At 53.9% G+C, this 17,676-nt stretch overlaps 1 protein-coding gene across 2 annotated transcripts in view; it reads right to left on the bottom strand.

The window, feature by feature from the left end:
- The window catches only part of COL8A2 (collagen type VIII alpha 2 chain), a 30,868-nt gene that overhangs the window by 5,135 nt on the left and 8,057 nt on the right, over positions 1–17,676 (bottom strand). For both annotated transcript variants that reach the window (XM_034961275.4, XM_063608833.1), the window contains exon 2: positions 15,342–15,386. In XM_034961275.4, the coding sequence (XP_034817166.2) occupies positions 15,342–15,386 (45 nt within the window). The remainder of the gene's footprint in view (positions 1–15,341; positions 15,387–17,676) is intronic.

Raw genomic sequence — 17,676 nt, 5'->3', positions numbered from 1 at the left:
GAGAAGCAATTCCGAATTTAGATATTATTCACAAGCAATTTTCAAAGTCGCGGGGGTCTGCATAAGCCACCTCCTAAACTTCTTCAGACCCTGCCTGTGGCTGTTCATCACCCCCACCATCTCCGAGGGCCCAGCCTCCCCAGGACAGCAGCCTCCTCAAAACCAGCCAGTCACTCTCTGCAGCCGGGCGTGCCTTTTAGAGCAGCCTGACCTCCCCTGCTAAAAACTCTTGGATGTCAACACCCATTTCCATTGCTGGGCCAGCTCTCTGCCAGGCACTTGGCTGAGCTCTTTAGGGACATGAATTCACTTAATGCTCAGAACACTTTAACAAGTTATTATTATTGTCATCTCCATTTTCCAGATGATAAAACTAAAGCAAAAGTCTTGAGGAAGCCAGAGATGGGATTTGTCTTAGGTCTGTCTGACTGCACCTTCTGCTGATGCCCTTCTGGACTCCCTGCCACTCGCCTTTGGGATCAAGTCTATGGCGCTTAGCATAGCATTCAAGGCTTTTTTTTTTTTTTTTTTTTTTTTTTGAGACAGTTTTGCTCGCCCAGTGCAATGTGCAATGGCGCCATCCTGGCTCACTGCAAAATCTGCCTCCCGGGTTCAAGCGATTCTCGTGCCTTAGCCTCCCAAGTAGCTGGAATTATAGGTGTGTGCCACCACGCCTGGCTAATTCTAGTATTTTTAGTAGAGATGGAGTTTCGCCATGTTGGCCAGGCTGGTCTTGAACTCCTGACCTCAGGTGATCCGGCTGCCTCAGCCTCCCAAAGTGTTAGGATTACAGGCATGAGCCACCGCGCCCGGCCTGCATTCAAGGCCTTTCTAACCTACTCTGTGCCTGTGTCTCCAACTCTATTGCCTGCTATCCCTTTCTCTGCCCCTCACCTCCCCACACCTCCACCCAGTAAACCAGAACTTGAAGTTCCCAGGCACCGGGCACCTTAACACTTCTGGCCTTTGCGCCTGCTATTTCTCTGCCTGCAATGTTATTTTCCTCCTCTACTCATCTTTTATGGCCCTGGGAAGCTGTCATCCCTTCCTCTATAAAGCCTCATTTCTTTGTGCCCTGACCTATGCCTGTCACAGCATTTGGCTCAACTCAGAGAACAAAGCCTGGGTGAGGAAGAAGCACAGGCTCTGGAACCAGCCAGGCAGCCTTCCCCTTCCCCTTCCCAGCTGTGGGAGCCTGGGCAGGAGGTCTCCTCATCCATGAAATGAGAGAGGATGTCCACACAATAACCTGTATGTGAATGTTCATAATAGCGATATTCACAGCAGCCAAAAGTAGAGACAACGCAAATGTCCATGGACAAATAAAATGTGGTATCACCATACAATGGAATATTACTCGGCAATGAAAATGAATGAAGTACAGGCTGGGCATGGTGGTGTATACCTGTAGTCCCAGCTACTCAGGAGGCTGAGGTGGGAGGATCGCTTGAGCCCTGAGTTTAAAACCAGCCTGGGCAACATAGCAAAACCCCAAATTTAAAAATATATCTATAAATAGGCTAAGCACAGCAGCTCACGCCTGTAATCTCAGTACTTTGGGAGGCAGAGGTGGGTGAATTGTCTGAGCCCAGGAGTTTGAGACCAGCCTGGGCAACCTGGTGAAACCCCATCTCTACAAAACAACAAACAAAAAATTAGCTGGGTGTGGGCGTGCTGTGGTCCCAGCTACTCAGGAGGCTGAAGAGGGAGGATCACTCGAGCTCAGGAGGTGGAGGTTGCAGTGAGCTGCACTCCAGCCTGGGTGACAGAGTGAGACCTGGTCTCAAAATATATATATATAAAAGGAAGGAAGTCCTGACACCTGCTACAACACAGATGAATCTTGAAAACAGTGAAAAGTGAGATATGGAATGTACATGTTGTGTGATTCCATTTATTTGAAATGGCCAGAATAGGCAAATCCATAGAGACAGAAAGTGGATCAGTGGTTGCCTAAGGCTGGGGTGGGGAAGAGATGGGAAGTGACGACTAATGGGCACAGCCTCGGCCTCCCGGGCTCAAGTAATCCTCCCACCTCAGCCTCCCAAGTAGCTGGGACCACAGGCACGTGCCACCATGCCTGGCTAATTTTTTCTATTTTATGTAAAGACAGGGTCTCACTGTGTTGCCTAGGCTGGTCTCAAACTCTTTTAGGGAAGATGAAAATGTTCAAAAATTGATTGTGGTGATAATTGCACAGCTCTATGAATACAGTAAAAAAAAAACACTGAATTGTACACTGAATGGGCCAATTGTATGATGTGTGAATTATATCTATAAAGCTGGTTTTTTTTTTTTTTTTTTTTTTTTTTGAGATGGAGTCTCGTTCTGTTGCCCAGGCTGGAGTGCAGTGGTGCCATCTCAGCTCACTGCAACCTCTGCCTCCCAGGTTCAAGAGATTCTCCTGCCTCAGCTTCCTGAGTAGCTGGGATTACAGGGGCCTGCCACCACACCCAGCTAATTTTTTGTATTTATAGTAAAGATGGGGTTTCACCATGTTGGCCAGGCTGGTCTTGAACTCCTGACCTCTAGCGATCCGCCTGCCTCAGCCTCCCAAAGAGCAGGAATTACAGGCATGAGCCACTGCACCCAGCCTAAAGCTGTTATTTTATTTATTTTTTGGATACACAGTGTCACTCTGTTGCCCAGACTGGAATACAGTTGGCACAATCATGGCTCACTGCAGCCTCGGCCTCCCGGGCTCAAGTAATCCTCCCACCTCATCCTCCCAAGTAGCTGGGACAACAGGCACATGCCACCATGCCTATGTAAAGACAGGGTCTCACTGTGTTGCCTAGGCTGGTCTCAAACTCCTGGGCTCAAGCAATCCTCCCACCTTGGCCTCCAAAAGTTCTGGGATTATAGGCATGAGCCACCATGCCCAGCCAGAAAGTTTTTTTGATTTTGTTTTTTGAGACAGGGTCTTGCTCTGTTGCCCAGGCTGGAATGCAGTGGTGTGATCTCGGCTCACTGCAAGCTCCGCCTCCCAGGTTCACACCATTCTCCTGCCTCAGCCTCCCAAGTAGCTGGGACTACAGGCGCCCGCCAACACGCCCGGCTAATTTTTTGTATTTTTAGTAGAGATGGGGGTTTCAATGTGTTAGCCAGGATGGTCTCGATCTCCTGACCTCATGATCTGCCCACCTCGGCCTCCCAAAGTACTGGGATTACAGGCGTGAGGCCCACATCTGTGTTTTTGTTTTTTGTTTTCTTTTTTTTGAGACAGAGTTTTGCTTCTGTCACCCAGGCTGGAGTGCAATGAATGGCACAATCTCAGCTCACTGCAACCTCTGCCTTCCGGGTTCAAGCTATTCTCCTGCCTCAGCCTCCTGAGTAGCTGGGACTACAGGTGCATGCCACCACGCCCAGCTAATTTTTGCATTTTTAATAGAGATGAGGGTTCACCATGTAGGCCAGGCTGGTCTCAAACTCCTGACCTCAGGTGATCCACCCGTCTCAGCCTCCCAAAGTGCTGGGATTACAGGCGTAAGCCACCACACCCAGCCCCCACCTGTTATTTTTTTAAAGTGAGTTAGCTGGGCACCGTGGCTCATGCCTGTAATCCCAGAACTTTGGGTGGCTGAGGCAGGCAGATCACCTGAGGTCAGGAGTTCAGGACCAGCCTGGCCAACATGGTGAAACTCCATCTCCACTAAAAATACAAAAAATAGCCAGGCGTGGCAGCAGGCACCTGTGATCCCAGCTACTTGGGAGGCTGCGGCAGGAAAATTGCTTGAACCTGGGAGGCGGAGCTCACAGTGAGCAGAGATCATGCCATTGTACTCCAACCTGGGCAACAAGAGCAAAACTCCACCTCAAAAATCAAAAAATGGGCCAGGCGCAGTGGCTCGTGCCTGTAATCTCAGCACTTTGGGAGGCCGAGGCGAGTGGATCACCTGAGGTCAGGAGATCGAGACCATCCTGGCCAACATGGTGAACCCTGATCTCTACTAAAAATACAAAAATTAGCTGGGCGTGGTGGCATGCACCTGTAGTCCCAGCTACTCAGGAGGCTGAGGCAGGAGAATCGCTTGAACCAGAGAGGCGGAGGTTCCAGTGAGCCAAGATCGTGCCACTGCACTCCAGCCTGGTGACAGAGTGAGACTCCGCCTCAAATAAATAAATAATAAAATACAAATAGGCCGGACGCGGTGGCTCACACCTGTAATCCCAGCACTTTGGGAGGCCGAGGCGGGCGGATCACGAGGTCAGGAGATCGAGACCATAGTGAAACCCCGTCTCTACTAAAAATACAAAAAATTAGCCAGGTGTGGTGGCACTTGCCTGTAGTCCCGGCTACTCAGGAGGCTGAGGCAGGAGAATGGCATGAACCCGGGAGGCGGAGCTTGCAGTGAGCCGAGGTCGTGCCACTGCACTCCAGCCTGGGTGACAGAGCGAGATTCCATCTCAAAAATAAATAAATAAATAAATAAATTAATTAATTAAAATAAAAATAAAGTGGGTTAAAACCTGCTTCTTGGGGCTGCTGTGATAAGTGGAGATTTTGCACCTGGCTCAGAGTGGGCTCCCATTATTCGAAGGAGGTTCTATTTGGTGTTTTTCACACCCGAGGAAAGTCCCACTTCCCCTCGAATCCCTGCTCTGGGTTCCCCTCACCCTACGCAGGGACCTCTCTGCATCTTTGCCTGGCAACAAGTGGAGTTTGAGGGTGGGTTGTGCGCGTCTGGGGATGTGTGTGGGGAGAAGGCCTCCCTCAGGCCAGGCTAGGTCTGGGCTTGAGGTCCCTGCTCCTCCAAGCTTAGGATCACATGGAGCTTTGCAGGAATTAATGCAGGGCTCCAGAGAAGATCCATGGACCTGTCAGCTCTCATGTTCGAATCCCAGTTCTACCACCAACCCACTCTGTAACCTCAGATGGGCCATTTAACCTTCCTGAGCTTCAGTATCATAGCAACACTTGCCACATCTGTCCCTGTGTGCCAAGGAGTGATCCAGGCTTCAAAGGCCATAGCTCACTTTAATCCCCTCAACGAACCCATGAAGATCCTGCAGTTATTACCCCCATTTTACAGAGGTAGGAAATGGAAGCTCCAACTGTAAGAGTCTAAGTGTCAGCTGAGGCCCGCCCAGAGCCTCCCCTCAGCACAGGCTGCCCGCCTCACCTTGCTCTGATTGATGGCAGAACCCATCAAGGCCATGTTACGCAGGCCTGACCCACCGGGGAATGCTGCTGGGGTACCTTGCCAGGCACTGGCCTCATGCTTTACACGTAATCCTCATACACGCCTGTGAGGTATGTTATCCCTGTTTTAGAGATGAGGAAACTGGCCAGGCATGGTGGCTCACACTTGTAATCCCAGCACTTTGGGAGGCCTAGGCAGGAAGATCGCTTGAGCCCAGGACTTTGAGATCACTCTGGGCACATAGTGAAACTCTGTCTCTACCAAAAAAATTAAAAAGTTAGCCAGATGGTGGCGCGGGTCTGTAGTCCTGGCTACTCAGGAGGCTGAGGCAGGAAGATCACTTGAGCCCAGGAGGTAGAAGCTGCAGTAAGCCGGGTTTGTGCCACTGCACTCCAGCCTAAGCAGCAGCAAGATCCTGTCTCACTTAAAAAAAAAAAAAAAAAAAGAGAGAAAGAGAGAGAGATAAGGAGGAGGCAGGGCGCGGTGGCTCACCTGTAATCCCAGCATTTTGGGAGGCCGAGGCAGGCGGATCACCTGAGGTCAGGAGTTCACGACCAGCCTGGCCAACATGGTGAAACTCCATCTCTACTAAAAATACAAAAATAAGCCAGGCATGGTGGCTGTGATTCCAGCTACTCAGGAAGCTGAGGCTGGAGAATCACTGGAATCCAGGGGGCAGAGGTGGCAGTGAGCTGAGATGGCACCGCTGCACTCCAGCTTGGGCGACAGAGAGAGACTCCGTCAAAAAAAAAAACAAAAAACAAAAAAAACAAGAGATGAGGAAACTGCCTGAGGGGGCCACTCGCCAAGAGCACCACAGTGAGAGCCTAAGCCCAGGCAGTCCAAGTCCCGAGTTCCAGCCCGTAACCACCACACCATCCCCACTCTCCTGCGCAGGGGAGGGCCCTCCTGCACTGGCCACCTGAGCTTGGGGGCTGCCCACATGTGCACAGAACCAGAATGTTCTGCTTGGTGGGTGGACAGGGGGATGGGGGAGCAGATGGAAGGGGCAGAGTGTGTGGCAGGAAGCCGAGGGAGGGGAGGGGCTGCTCTGGCCTGGTTGGCCTATGGTCAAAGTCCTGACACCACCACAAGAGGATCCAGAACAGCCCTGGCTTCTGGGGGTTGGGAGTGATGGAGGGTGCAGCTGGGAGGGTGCTCAGGGCAAAAAGGACTTCGAGGAGCTCAGGCAGCAGGGCGCCAAAGGAACAGCCCCAAGTGCAGCCAGGAGCCCAGGCAGCACCCCCGCAAGCTGCCCACCTTTCCTTCCTCCTTGGTAATGGGGGTCCTCCAGCAAGTGTCCTTGACCCACCCTCTTGGCTCCCTGAATTTGCCCCATCCCAGACCCTTCCATCCTGCACTGCGTTCTGCTCGCTGAGGTCAGGTCTGATGCCAGGACTCCAAAGAGGTGTCGCCATGAGTGAGGAGGGTATGAGTGAGGAGGGTCTGAGTGAGGACTGCAGCTGGAAGACCAGGTGTCAGGAACCGCCACAAGGTTTACACGCAATACGTGACTTAATTCTGACAGCGTCCCTGGGCAAGAGGTGCTAGTTCACAAATGAGGAGACTCAGGGATTTCCAGAGAGGCCCGTTAAGAACCTGAGCTCAGCTGGGTGCGGTGGCTCATGCCTGTAATCCCAGCACTTTCGGGAGGCTGAGACGGGAGGATCACTTGAGCTCAAGAGTTCAAGACCAGCCTGGGCTATGTAGTGAGACCTCATCTCCACTAAAAATTTAAAAAATTACCCAGGCATGGTGGTACAACTGTAGTCCCAGCTACTTGGAAGGCTGAAGTGGGAGGATTGCTTGAGCCTGTGAGTTTGAGGCTGCAGTGAGCCATGATTGCACCACTGCACTCCAGCCTGGGTGGCAGAGTGAGACCCTGTCTCAAAAAAAAAAAAAGAACCCCGAGCTCCTAACCACTCTGATGTAGTGCCATGGAGGGAGAGTAAGGCAGAGAGCAACAGCAGAGACAGACGCAAACAGAGGAGTCTCTCTTCCAACTCCAAGGGCCTGTGGGCTTGAGAGGAGGCTCACCCTGGCTCTCAGAGCTGGAACCTGGCATGCGCCCATCTGGGTGGAGCTGGGGAGTGCGCACTGGCCACAGCGGTGAGAAGGGTGTGTGCAGCCTATTCAAGGGGCTGCAAAAGAAATGATGCCCCCTGGAATGGTGAAACCCGCAGCCCAGGGACGACGGTTTGCCCCCACCCCAGCACCATCAGAGCCACAGGGGCCTGGGCACCTCTGAGCCCCCTGCCCACCTGCCTCCTTTTCACTGCAATCCCTGCCCCCTGACCTCCCCTGCTTCCTGCACACATGCCGGGCCTCCCTGGGGCTCTCTGGCCTCTGTACATTCTGCCCTCTCGACACCTGGGAAACTGGCTGGACGCCTCCCTTGAGGCCTGCCGATACCCACGGGTCCCCGTCATCGCTCTTGTTTCCCCCCGTAGCTCTCCAACTCTTTCCACCACGCTCCCCCACTCTGCCCTGTACAGGGCTTGGCTGGCACACAGTGATGCTCCAGTGTTTGATGAACTCAATTCACCATCAAATTTAAAGGACATACCAATAACACACTCAGTCCTTTCCTCAGCTTTGCACAGATAAATGTCACATTCACCCAGGGAGTCCACTCCCCAGGTCCAAGGGGCTCATCTGGGCTAGAATGGGAAAAGCAAGGAACATTCACATGGCCTCAATCATAGGACCTCAACTAAGAACCATGTGCTCTGGGATTAGAGGTGTGCAGGGGAGGACACTTCATCTGTGTGTTCCTTGCTCTCCCCATGGGGAACAGTGGCCAAGCAGGGCCGTCAAGGGTAAGGGGCTGGGCCCTGAGGCTCAAGCCTGGCTCTGCCCATGACTGGCTGTGTGACCCTGGGTAAGCCATCACCCTCTCTGGTGACCTCTTGGGAAATGAAGGTAGAAAGAAGGCAGGGCTGGCAGGGGCACGGAGCCCGAGGTGGGACGCACACAGGAGACGCTGATTCAGAGGACGGCGCAGTGGCGGCCTCGGGTAGATGCAGTGTTTGGACAGCTGCAAGTCCTTAACGGGGATTTCCCCCCTTTTCAGCAAATCCCCATAAAACAGCATTTTGTCCAAGTCAGCATTTTGTGGCAGCCTGGGCCTCCTCCCAGGGAGGCCAAGGAGACCGGCTGGGAGTGGGGAGTACTCTGGGGTCTTTCAGACCAATGGTGGCAGAGTGGCGGTGGTGTGCAGCAAATGGGCCCCAGCAGAAATAATTGGCAAGAAGCAGACCCCTTCACTGCCCCCAGAAATGCCTGAAGAGGGGAAAGGACATTAGCTAGCAGGGACCCTTCCCAGCAGTCCTGGTCTCCGAAAGAGTCCTTTCCTAGAGGCGACCAGCAGAGGAGGGCTATGTGGTAGCATGGAATTGAAAGACCTGCCCACTCTCCCATCCCATTTCACAGGTGAGCGATCAGAGGTCTCAATAAAGAAGGGGGGCCTGAGAGTTGGTGCCTCAGGACCCCAGGCACCCGCTAGGTTCCCAACGGACCGGCAGACCCCCACAGGGTGGGTGGATGAAACGCAGCCCTGCGCAGGCCCCTACTGCTCCAAGCCCCCCACCCACCCCAGACAGAGCAACTGCAGCTGAGGGAGCGGTGGGGGCACTCAGGCAGCCCCAGGGCCTGGCCAAACCACAGGTATGTTATGAGACGCTTCCTGTTGTGGAGACATTGCTGTGGGATCCGGCTGCCCTGCTTGCTCACCCGCCCCGCGTGCTGTCTCCTTGCTCCCCAGCCTTGCTCTCTGCGCTCTTGCTGGGTCTCTACCCCTGACTCCTCTCTCCCCTCCTCCTTCTGGCTCTGTCTCTGTCATCACAACAGGAGAACAGCACTTCTGGCTCAGGTCCTGCCTATCAGGGACCCATCCCTGAGACCTCTAAGGCCCTCCTAGTTCCAGGCAGCCCCTGGACTCCCGTTTCAGCACAGCTACTTACCAGCTGGGTGATCTTGGATGGGTCACTTAAACACTCTGAACCTCAGAGTCCTCATCTGCAAAAGGATTAACTCAGGGGCTGCTCTGCCTATGGAGTAACCACTCTTTTTTTTTTTTTTTTTTTTCTTTTGAGACAGAGCCAGGCTGGAGTGCAGTGGCACGATCTCAGCTCACTGCAACCTCCGCCTTCCAGGTTCAAGTGATTCTCCTGCCTCAACCTCCTGAATAGCTGGGACTACAGGCACACACCACCACGCCCAGCTAATTTTTGTATTTTTAGTAGAGACGGGGTTTCTACTAAACGGGGTTTCTACTAGGTAGACACCATGTTGTCTAGGATGGTCTCGATCTCTTGACCTTGTGATCCGCCTGCCTTGGCTTCCCAAACTGTTGGGATTACAGGTGTAAGCCACTGCGCCAGGCCTTGGAGTAACCACTCTTTTTATTCCTTTACTTCCTTTTTTTTTTTTTTTTGAGACGGAGTCTTACTCTGTTGCCCAGACTGGAGTGCAGTGGCGCGATCTCGACTCACTGCAAGCTCCACCACCTAGGTTCACGCCATTCTCCTGCCTCAGCCTCCCTAGTAGCTGGGACTACAGGGGCCCGCCACCACGCCCGGCTAATTTCTTTTTGTATTTTTAGTAGAGAGGGAGTTTCACCATGTTAGCCAGGATTGTCTCAATCTCCTGACCTCGCGATCCACCCGCCTCGGCCTCCCAAAGTGCTGGGATTACAGGCGTGAGCCACCGAGCCAGGCCTATTCCTTTACTGTCTTAATGAGCTTGCTCTCATTTAAAAAAAAAAAAAAAAGGATTAACTGAGATGATCTAAGCCACCAGTCCCTCCATGTGTGCTGCCCAACTTGCTACCCTGATGACCTGGAAGTCCTCTCTTCACTCTAATTTCAATTCATCCTGCTGCAAAGCAACTTCTTTCCTCCATCTCTTCAAAAGCTCAGGTTACTTGCTGCCAAAGGTCAGGATCTTGTAAAGTGAACTTTTTTTTTTTTTTGAGATGGAGTCTCACTTTCTCACCCAAGCTGGAGTGCAGTGATCTCACCCAAGCTGGAGTGCAGTGATGAGATCTTGGCTCACTGGAGCCTCCACCTCCTGAGTGTAAGCATTTCTCCTGCATCAGCCTCCCGTGTGGCTGGGATTACAGGGGTGCGCACCACCACATCCAGCTATTTTTTGTATGTTTAGTAGAGATGCAGTTTCACCATGTTGGTCAGGTTGGTCTCGAACGCCTGACCTCAAGTGATCCACCTGCCTCGGCCTCCCAAAATGCTGGGATTATAGGCACGAGCCACCGTGCCTGGCCTATAAAATAAACTTCTAAAGTCAATTTTCTGGCTTTCTTGACCTTTTCCCCAACCATTCCTGAGATGAAACTGACCAGGGGCCACAAAGCCTGCTCAGGACTAGGACTGAGTTATGGACCTTGGGGAGGAGCAGAGGAACCCTCCTCACCCTCTGGGCATGACACCCAGCCCAACTGCCCAGCTTGGCAGCTCCAGACTTCTCCAGGGTTCCTGAGCCCCACTACTCTCCCAGCTGGTAGAAACTGGGGAGCCCTTTCCCATCCTCCTTTCCTGAATCTCGGAAGAAGGAGCAAGGCCCAGGCCCCTCCACACCTCTTCCTCGGGGGCCCCTCACTGTCTGCCATTGCTGCCCTTGCCCCCAGTCTCCAGCCTCTCCATCCATATGTCCACACGGGCCTGACCCCTCCCCAGCCACCCTCATCACTCCCCAGCCCTTCTCAGCCAAGCCTCCTGAAAGAATGCTCTCCACCCTCAGGCCCCACTCACTCCCCCTCCACCCTCTCACCTCGGGGTGCTCCACCTTGTCACTCTGCTCTTCTCCTTCTTTGAAAAGCTCCTCCTCAGAATCTTCTCCGCCCACTTCCTCTGCCCACTCTCCAGACCCAGGCTTGCCCAAGGAGCTGACTCAGGCCTCATCTCTTCTCTCTGGATGTTTCTCCTATAGTGTCTAGCTCCCACCAGCTCCCACAGTGCCAACTCCATCACCGAGGACTCCCACATCTGTCTCCAACTACGATGTCTCCCCTGAGCCTTTTTTTTTTTTTTTTGAGACAGTCTGCTCTGTCACCCAGGCTGGAGTGCAGTGGTGTACATGACCACAGCTCACTGCAGCCTCAGACTCTTGGGTTCAAGCCATCCTCTTGTCTCAGCCTCCTGAGCAGCTGGGACTACAGGTGTAAGCCACCACACTGGACTAATTTTTAAGTTTTTTAAGAGACAGGGTCTTGCCACGTTGCCCAGGCTGCTCTAGAGAACTACTGGGCTCAAGTGATCCTCCCACCTCAGCTTCCCAACTGAGCCTCAGACTCTTGTGTTCAACTATCAGCCGAGCATGTCCCCTGGCTGTCCCTCAGAGATCCCACCCAAACTGCTGTCATTACCTTCTCCCTCATTACATGCTTCTCCCCAGCCCAAGTGCCCTGTACCCCCAGGTGCCAAGGCCAAAAATCTGAGCATCACTTCTGTTGTTGTTTATTTAATTTATTAATTAATTTATTTTTTTAGACGGAGTCTCACTCTGTTGCCCAGGCTGGAGTGCAGTCTGGTGCGATCTCGGCTCACTGCAAACTCCGCCTCCCAGGTTCACGCCATTCTCCTGCCTCAGCCTCCCAAGTAGCTGGGACTACAGGCGCCTGCCACCACGCCCGGCTATTTTTTTGTATTTTCAGTAGAGATAGGGTTTCACCATGTTATCCAGGATGGTCTCGATCTCCTGACCTCATGATCTGCCCGCCTCGGCCTCCCAAAGTGCTGGGATTACAGGCCTAAGCCACCGCGCCCGGCCTATTTTTGTTTTAAGGGTGAACATCACTTCTGACCCTCCTTCCTTACAGGAAACCCTCTATGCCTTGGTGTACCCCTCTTTTCAGCCAACTCAGCTCCTACTCATCACCTTTCTTGGGTGCCTTTGTACAGTAGCCAACCTGCACAACTGTACATGACATCTCTCTTCCTTTCCCCCAAACTTCCAGCCTTATCCTGTGGACTCTGCCTGCTCTATTTCTCTCACTTCTGTTCCTTCCCCTGCTTTCCCACAGCCTCACCCTAAGGCAGACCTTGTATTCCCCCAAAACTCAGCCCAGCACCTGGCACACCCCCGTCACTAAGTAAAAGTGTGTTAAATGGCCACATTCTCTCCTGGATGATCATAAAAGTCTCTCACCCAGTCCCCCAGCCCCAGTTTCTCTCTGTTTTCTCAACATAGCCTATGGAGACTCCCACAATGCTTCTAACACTTTAGGCTGCATCTGGATGACTGGGACAGCCTATCACCATGCAGGTTCTGGGGCCCCATCGAGATTCGGTTGGTGTGGGATAGGGCCCAACATCTGCCTCTCTAGCGAGCTCCCAGAGGACGCTGACCCTGCCCGTCTGTGAGCCACACGTTGGCACAGTTCTGCCCATGGCTGTCCCCTGCTCTGGATCTTCCAGTGGCTTCCTGGACAAATTCCATGTTATTCTGCAATTCACATGGCTTCCTGGAGGAGGAGGCATGCTTTAGACTCAGTAGAATGTGGACCAGTTAGGAAGGAGGGGGTAGAGAGATGGATGTTGAGCCCAGCAAAGCCCTGAGGTCACGTTTGGAGGCACACACTCTAGGTCTAAGAGTCACGGGGGTAAGGAGAGGGCCAGGGACCAGCTCAATGCAGGAGCCGCCGGAGTGTGTGCTGTGCCCTCTGCATCCCTCAGTCCATCGCTGTGTGTCGCTGAACCCAGGCCTTTGCCTCCTGTGTGTCTCTGACATCTCTGTCTCTGTGCGTCTCTCTCATCCTGTCTCTGTATCACTATCCCACCTATCCACCCATCTCTGACACTGTTTGTCCTTCTCTGTCCTCTCCCATGTCCTGTGCCTAGGTCACTTTCTGGGTTCCAGGCTCTGTAAATCTCTAGCTGTTGGTCATTGGGTGGGACCCTTGGGAAGGCCAGCACTGACAGTCCACACCTGCTCCTGTTAACGTCAGGTCTGGGTCTGACCTCCCTGGACAATGCCTGAGCAGCTCCGCGAGGTCTGGGAAGGGACTTGGCGGGGGGTCCAGTGCCCACGAGCTGAGCTCTCTGTCTACTGTGCAGATGAGGACTGCCCCAAAGCCAAAGAGGAGCTCAGAATCTGGGAGCTGGAGGGTGGAGGGAGGTGGCCAGATCAGGGCAGGGCTGCCTGGGGGCCACCTTCTCACCCAGGTTGAAGGCAGGAGAGGAGGGCTGCCACCTGCCCACCTGGTCTGCCCTACCAGACTTCAGTTCCACCTAACAGTCCCAACATCCCTCACCCCTGCAAGTGAGGCTCCCAGACCACAAGTGGCCTCAGTTTCAGAAGTAGCATCGGAAGGAGGCTTGAAGGAGAGATCAGAGTTCAACAGGCCCACGGGGGCAGGTGATGGTGGGACGGTCCAAGCTGAAATCAGAGCAAATGACTGGATGAGGAAGGCTTCCAGGGTAGGGGGGCAACCAAGGAGCAGTGAACCTGGGGCTCTGGAACTCGGGAGAGAGACATGGGCTAGAGGTAAAAATACAGGTTCGTGGCTGGGCGCGGTGGCTTATGCCTGTAATCCCAGCACTTTGGGAGGCTGAGGCAGGCAGATCATGAGGTCAGGAGATCAAGACTATCCTGGCTAACATGGTGAAACCCCATCTCTACTAAAAATACAAAAAATTAGCTGGGCGTGGTAGAGGGCGCCTGTAGTCCCAGCTACTCGGGAGGCTGAGGAAGGAGAATGGCGGGAACCTGGGAGGCGGAGCTTGCAGTGAGCCAAGATCGCACCACTGCACTCTAACCTGGGCGACAGAGCGAGACTCCATCTCAAAAAAAAAAAAAAAAATACAGGTTCGTTGGCGGGGTTGCTGCAGCCTGGAGGAGGCCCATGGATTCCCCCTTGGGGAACACGCCTACATTTAGGGAGTGAGTGGAGCCCACCACAGCCCTGGGCTCCTCCCCCAACACACTAGGATCCAGACAACCCAGACGTCTCACTGCCTCCCTGTCCCTGCCTTTTCCTGCATGATCCTCTCTGCTGGGTTGCCCTTTCTACCTTTCTCCTCCATGGAAACATATTAGTTCTCATTTAAGACCCAGCTCAAAAGCCTCCTCCTCCAAGCAGCCTTCCCTGCCTCCCTCAGGCAGAACAGCTCCTTCTGGGCACCCACCTGCATGAAAGCACCTCTTCCCCACCCACACCTCCCTTCTGCCTGAGGCGGGCACAGGGCATGTGCTCGATGAAGCCTGTAGCCTGGGGGCTCCAGGTCCAGGCCTCTGAAAAACCCACCTCCCTTGTCCAGCCAAGCCCTCAGGTGGCTTATCACAGGGCCACTTTCTCTTTGTTGCTCTTCCTGAGTCCTTCTTGGTTCTGGGCTGGAGGGGGCTTGGACCGAACCTCCCTCCTGCAGGTGACCAAGCCCCTGGCCTCTGCCCATCTCTGAGTCTAGGTTCTCCGCTGCTCCCCTAGGGAGGAGCATCTCAGAATAACAAAGTGCCCAGGAAGGTAAGAACAGCCGGGCAGGGGCAGATGGACTAGAAGAGGCCCGGCAGTGGGCAGACCTGAGGGCAGCCATGTACCCTCAGGCAGGTAGCCAGGCAGCTGGCCCTTCCCCACCCAGGGGCTCCGGCCTCAGCTGGGGCCGTCGCTTGCCTCCCAGCAGAGGCCTTGAGCTTCTGATGGGAACTGGACATCCGAGGGCCCCTACAGACCCAGCCACCCCCAGGCCTCAGGCAGGGGCAGGCGGGGCCTCCTCAGCCTCCAATCCCTCACCTTCTGGTTCGCATTTGCAGCCTTTTCCGGAGCGCCACCCGCCACCCGCCACCCGCTGCCTCCCCACGCCTGCCAAGATTCCTGGGCCTCTGCGGCTACCCTGCGTGGTGGCGGCAGCAGCGGCAGCAGGAGGGGCTGGGCTGGGCAGGGAGGGGGCCTGGCGGGAGCACAGCCAGGCCACTGCACCCAGGCTGGGCCAAGCAAACACGGCCCCGCCAAGGAGCCAGGCGAAATAGTTCACAAATGAGAAAAAGCTGCTTCCGAGTTGGGCCAGGGTTTTAAAGCCCGGGCTGCAGGGAGCTGAGGTCACATACAAAAGGGGTGGCTCACAGGACTCTCTGGGCCTGGGAGGGGCTTCCGGTGCAGCAGGAGGGAGTGAGGTTAGACAGCAATGAACACAGGCCTCATCTGGCCTGAGATATCAGAAAACCCCATCCCCAAACCTAGCTTACCTTTCAGGTCGGAGGGGCCTGGGAAGGTCCCAGCAGAGGCAGGGCCTGAGGATGAACAAGAGAAACAGTGAGGCTATGGGGCAGTGGCTCAAGCTTGTAATCTCAGCACTTTGGGAGGCTAAGGTGGGAAGACTGCTTGAGCCCAGGAGTTTGAGACCAGCCTGGGCAACATAGGGAGACACTGTCTCTACTAAAAATTTTAAAAAATTAGCTGGGCATGATGGTGCACGCCTATAGTCCCAGCTACTTAGGAGGCTGAGGGGGGTGGTATTGCTTGAGCCCAGGAGTTCAAGACTGCAGTAAGCTATGATTGCACCACTGCACTCCTGAGACAGGGCAAGACTCTGTCTCAAAAAAAAAAAAAGGAGGAACAGTGAGATGATGACATCAGGAGCCTGGGAAGCCTCCTGCCCTAACCCACAGCCACACCAGTGCCTGCCCCGGGCTTCTTACCAGAACCCCCTGCTGGAAACCCGGCCCCAATCTCAGTCTCTCTTCTCAGTTCCCTCCTCCCCTGAGGGAAGCAGGGTGTGTGCCCCATACTCCACAACTCCATTCATTCAGTGCACACTTAGCAATACCCACGGGGTGCCTGGCCCTGGATTCAAGGAGTTCCTCCTGTCCTAGGGCCCAGGCTGAGGACGCCCCTTCTGTGTCCCGGGTTCCCATGCTGGAGAAGTCCCTCCCATACGTCAGCTCTGGTTTGGGGTGGCCCCTACTTTGGGTTAGGATCCCTGCTGGGAAAGCTTCTACTATGTGGAGGACCCAAGCCTGGGCCATGGACCACCGAAATGGTTCAACCCCATACCCTGCCCTGCCTTGCCCTGAAGGGCTGGGGGCATCAGACAAGCGGTCATCACACAATTGGCAAAGACCTCTGGGCTGTGGGAGCATGAAGCAGGGAATACTGCCGACTTAAGCTTCCCCTGAAGGCTTCATGGAGAAAGGGACACTGGAGCTGGGTCCTGAAGGATGAGTCGGAGTCTGAAAGGCAGATGAGGTGATAGAAGGAATTTCAGGTAGTAATATACAGGGAAGGTCCAGAAGTGCTGTGGGATGGGGAGGCTGGGGCAACATGGTGAGGAAATCTGAATGCCATGCTTGCATTTCTCTGGAGAGCAATGGGGAGCCATGGAGGGTTATTTAGTGGGGGAAGTGATGTGGTCAGAGCCCTGGATGGCTAGGTCCCCATTTCTGCCTCAATCAGGTGTGGTGCCAGGATCTAACAAAAGTCGTAGTCCAGGTCACATAGCTGTACGCAGAGGATCCAGAGCTAAAGTCCAGACCCAGACATGACTCCAGGGTAGATGGGGAGGGGACGCCCAGCCAGCCCACCTGGCAGGGAGGCCTGCAGGCCGCGTCACTCTCTCCCCCAGCTGCTTGCTTGCCTCTGCCTGCTCCCATGGAAACTCTGACATCCAGTCCTGTCTGTAGCTGCACAAGCAGCCAGATGCCGGAGCCAGCAGCTCCTAGGCCTTCTCTCCAACTCAGCTGAGCCCTGCCTCCATCCTGCCACTCTGAACACTATGACCCCAGAGCTGGGTCATGGGGCCACAGCCTGGATGATGGAGCCCAGGTAGGAGGACCCTCCAGCTCAGCTTAGCCCCAGCTTCTCTGGCCCCAGCCCCCTCCCTGCACCATGAGACTCTGGGAGAAGAAATGACTTAAGCTGGCTCTGGGCTTTGAAGGATGAACATGGATTTAACTGGTTGGTAGTGGAGAGAGGTGATCAGTCCTGGGCCAAGGGAACAGCATGTGTGAGAGTGTAAAAGCCCTGAATATATTCAGGGGATGGAGAGAATCCAAATAAAATAGACAAACACATGAACTAACTAATCGTAGCTAATATTCATTGTGTACCTACTGTGTGCCAGGTACCGTTCTGGGTGTTCTCATGAATTATCTCATTTAATCCTCACAACAACCCAGTGACAAAAGTATTTCATCTTCCCTTTTTACAGATGAGAAAACTAAGGGACAGAGAGGATAAGTAACTGGCCCAACATCACACAGCTCATGAAAAGTAGAGCCTGGAGCTGGGCACAGTGGCTCACACCTGTAATCCCAGCACTTTGGGAGGCCAAGGCAGGAGAATCACTTGAGTTCAGGAGTTTGAGTCCAGCCTGGGCAACATAGTGATACCCCCATCTCTTTAAAAAAAAAAAAAAAAAAAAAAAAGTAGAACCTGAATTTGAACCCTGGCTGCAGGCTCCAAAGCCTAGGCTTTTCACCATACAGATGATTTGAGGAGAGGAGACCTGGCTGGGGCCAGACTGAGAAATGCCTTGAATATCAGGATCAGAGATGCAGATCCTACCTAAAGCTGCTTCCCCAT

Source organism: Pan paniscus, chromosome 1, assembly GCF_029289425.2.
Source record: "Pan paniscus chromosome 1, NHGRI_mPanPan1-v2.0_pri, whole genome shotgun sequence".
In the NCBI taxonomy this organism is placed as follows: domain Eukaryota; kingdom Metazoa; phylum Chordata; class Mammalia; order Primates; family Hominidae; genus Pan; species Pan paniscus.
This window is presented reverse-complemented; position numbering and strand designations above follow the sequence as displayed.